Consider the following 2408-nt stretch of genomic DNA (forward strand, 5'->3'; position numbering starts at 1 on the left):
CTTCCTGCCTCCTTTGGTACCTGGTCATCCCCAGAGCATGATTTAGCCTCTGCCTCATGCATTCTGGTGTAAGTTATTTCAAGACTCCCAGAAGACACCTTATCTACTTCCCACCCTCCCACCAACTCAATTCTAGCAACAGTGTCCTTGAAGACACTGGACTCAGTCCTACCTCAGGGCCTTTGCATGTGCTGTCCTTGCTCCCTGGGAGTTTCAGTCCCCAAAGTGGTGCATGGAAACTCCTTCTCCCTCTCTAGGTCTCAGCTCAGAAGTCATCTCCTCAGAGAAGTCCTCCCTGACCACCTCATCCAAGGCAGTCCCTCCCTCCCTGTCTCTCTCTATCCCCAATCTGAGTTTATTTCCTTCCATCAATTTTCACCATTTATCTTGCTCATTTATGCTCCTTTCTGGATTATTGTCTCACTCTCCCCACCACCTCCAAAATCACTAGATACTTCCCCAGAGCAGGGCTTCATCTCTCTTGCCTGGTGCCTTATTCCCACCTCCCGTTAATATTGTCAGGCTCACTGAAGGTGCTCAGAAAATACCAGGTGACTCACTGAATGGTGCCCACTTGCCGCAGTGCTGTCTTGGATTCCTCATCTGTAAAATGGGGACAATGACACCCACCCCACAGTGCGGCTGTGAGGACTCAGGAAGATGCCATGAGCACAGAGCTCGGCACATGAGAGCTGTCAATCCATGATAACCACTACCCTAAGCTCATGCCCTGCACAGGAAAGGGGCTAGAGAAAAAGATAAAGCAAGTTCTCGCCCTGGAAGGTTGGCCTTGAACATGACCCAGCTCCACAGACAGCTCTCTCAAGACAGCCAGAGAGCAGCGTTCCCAGGTGGGGAGAGAGTACGAGCCCACCCAGCCTGGCAACCCTGAAGAAGGCGGGCTGCCGCACGGTGCATATTAACTAGCTACCCAGCTGCGGCTCACCTGGCACAGAAGCCACTGTGATCTCTGCTGCGTCCTGCATATTGACATTTGAGCAAAGAACACAAAACGCATTAAATAAATGTTACAGACTTATCGACAGAAAGAGTCTCCGGAGGGAATGCGCTTGGCCCAGAGCCCCAAGCCATGTGGCCTCCTGGCTGTCCTAAAACATGAGAGAGCTGCTGGCAGGAGTTACATGCTTGGTCCCGGGAGCAACCCAGGGGGCGCAGAGCAAACAGTGCCCAGAGAGAAGGCTAAAACACTAGGAGACCATTTCGGTCTATTTTTTTGTTTTGAAGAAACACTCTGGGTCTGGGGGAGGAGGGCTCTTGGGGGACATCTACTGATGTCCCTGTCCCCTTCTTCAGGTTACAACACACCACAGTGTTTAGGGCAACTACCCCTCCCCCACCAGCTAGAGACTTCGTGGTTCGGTCAATCAAAGTGCCCAGGCATCCTAGCTGGCCAATCCAGTACTGGAATTCTTCTTGGAAGATGAATCTTGAGGAAAGGGACAAAGAGAAGGGAATGCTGGAGATCCTCCTCCTGCAGGCTGCACCCTGAGTTCCTCAGCTTCAATTCTAGGACTGCCCACACACTTCCAGCAAATTCCTGCTTTGGAGAAGTTGGCCAGGGACGGCTCCTATTGCTTACAACCCAGACCCACACTGCAAAAGGTTCTCTGTGGAGTACAGAGTCCTGGCAGCTGCATGTGACCAGGTACCTGGGTCTGGGCCAGTGGGAAGTTCAATCACCTCTTCTAAAGAGATGTCCTGAGATTTCTCTCACTATTGCAGCAGCTTAGCCTGTAAATACTGCCCCAGTCAAAAACAAAACAAAACAAAACCCTTCAGAAGGGACTTGAGGGAGAGGATAGAGCCCTGACAGAAGTTAAGTGCCTTCTTCCAGTCTCTGAGAAGCTTTGCTGTTGTGGATTTGGAAGGAGAACATGGCATCTCAGGGCCCAGCCTCCCCCCGCTGCCCCTGCCCATGCTTTGCCTCTGAGGCTGGGAGCTCACCTTCTTCTCATCCCCGCCTTGCAGGAGGTGCAGGGCGCTCCTCCGCTCGCCCTCGTGCTGCCTCAGGGCACTGCTGTGGGGCTGGGGCGGGCCCCAGGGTGGGGAGATGCTGCGGCCTTGCGGGTCCACCCAGGTGTAGATGTGGTTGGTGATGTAGCCCCCAGGGATGCGCCCTGCCGAGTACACGGACAGCACCAGCTTCTTGGAGCCCTTCAGAGCCTAGAGACAGAGGGACACACAGGTTAGAGGGAAGTAGAAGATGGGGGGTTAAGGAACACTCTCCAATCACCCAGGGCTCACTTCCTCTCAGGACTCCACACGTGCAGAAGGGGGCCGGCCCCTAAGTCCCTTTCTTTTTCTAGCCCTCAGTTTTGTCCTCTGGAGATGGGGACATCTGTCCCACCTCTATCTTGAAGTGGTCCAAACACAAGAAATACGATCTC

General features: G+C 53.4%; 1 protein-coding gene across 1 annotated transcript in view; it reads right to left on the bottom strand.

Annotated features, from left to right (window-relative positions):
• LOC103596707 (whirlin-like) overlaps positions 1-2408 on the bottom strand; it is a gene marked incomplete at its 3' end in the record, with an annotated part of 79759 nt that overhangs the window by 52647 nt on the left and 24704 nt on the right. Inside the window, exon 4 of the mRNA XM_008580406.1 lies at positions 1966-2184. Within this exon, the coding sequence (XP_008578628.1) occupies positions 1966-2184 (219 nt within the window). The remainder of the gene's footprint in view (positions 1-1965; positions 2185-2408) is intronic.

Source organism: Galeopterus variegatus, unplaced genomic scaffold (genome assembly GCF_000696425.1).
Source record: "Galeopterus variegatus unplaced genomic scaffold, G_variegatus-3.0.2 Scaffold2079, whole genome shotgun sequence".
Classification (NCBI taxonomy): Eukaryota; Metazoa; Chordata; class Mammalia; order Dermoptera; family Cynocephalidae; genus Galeopterus; species Galeopterus variegatus.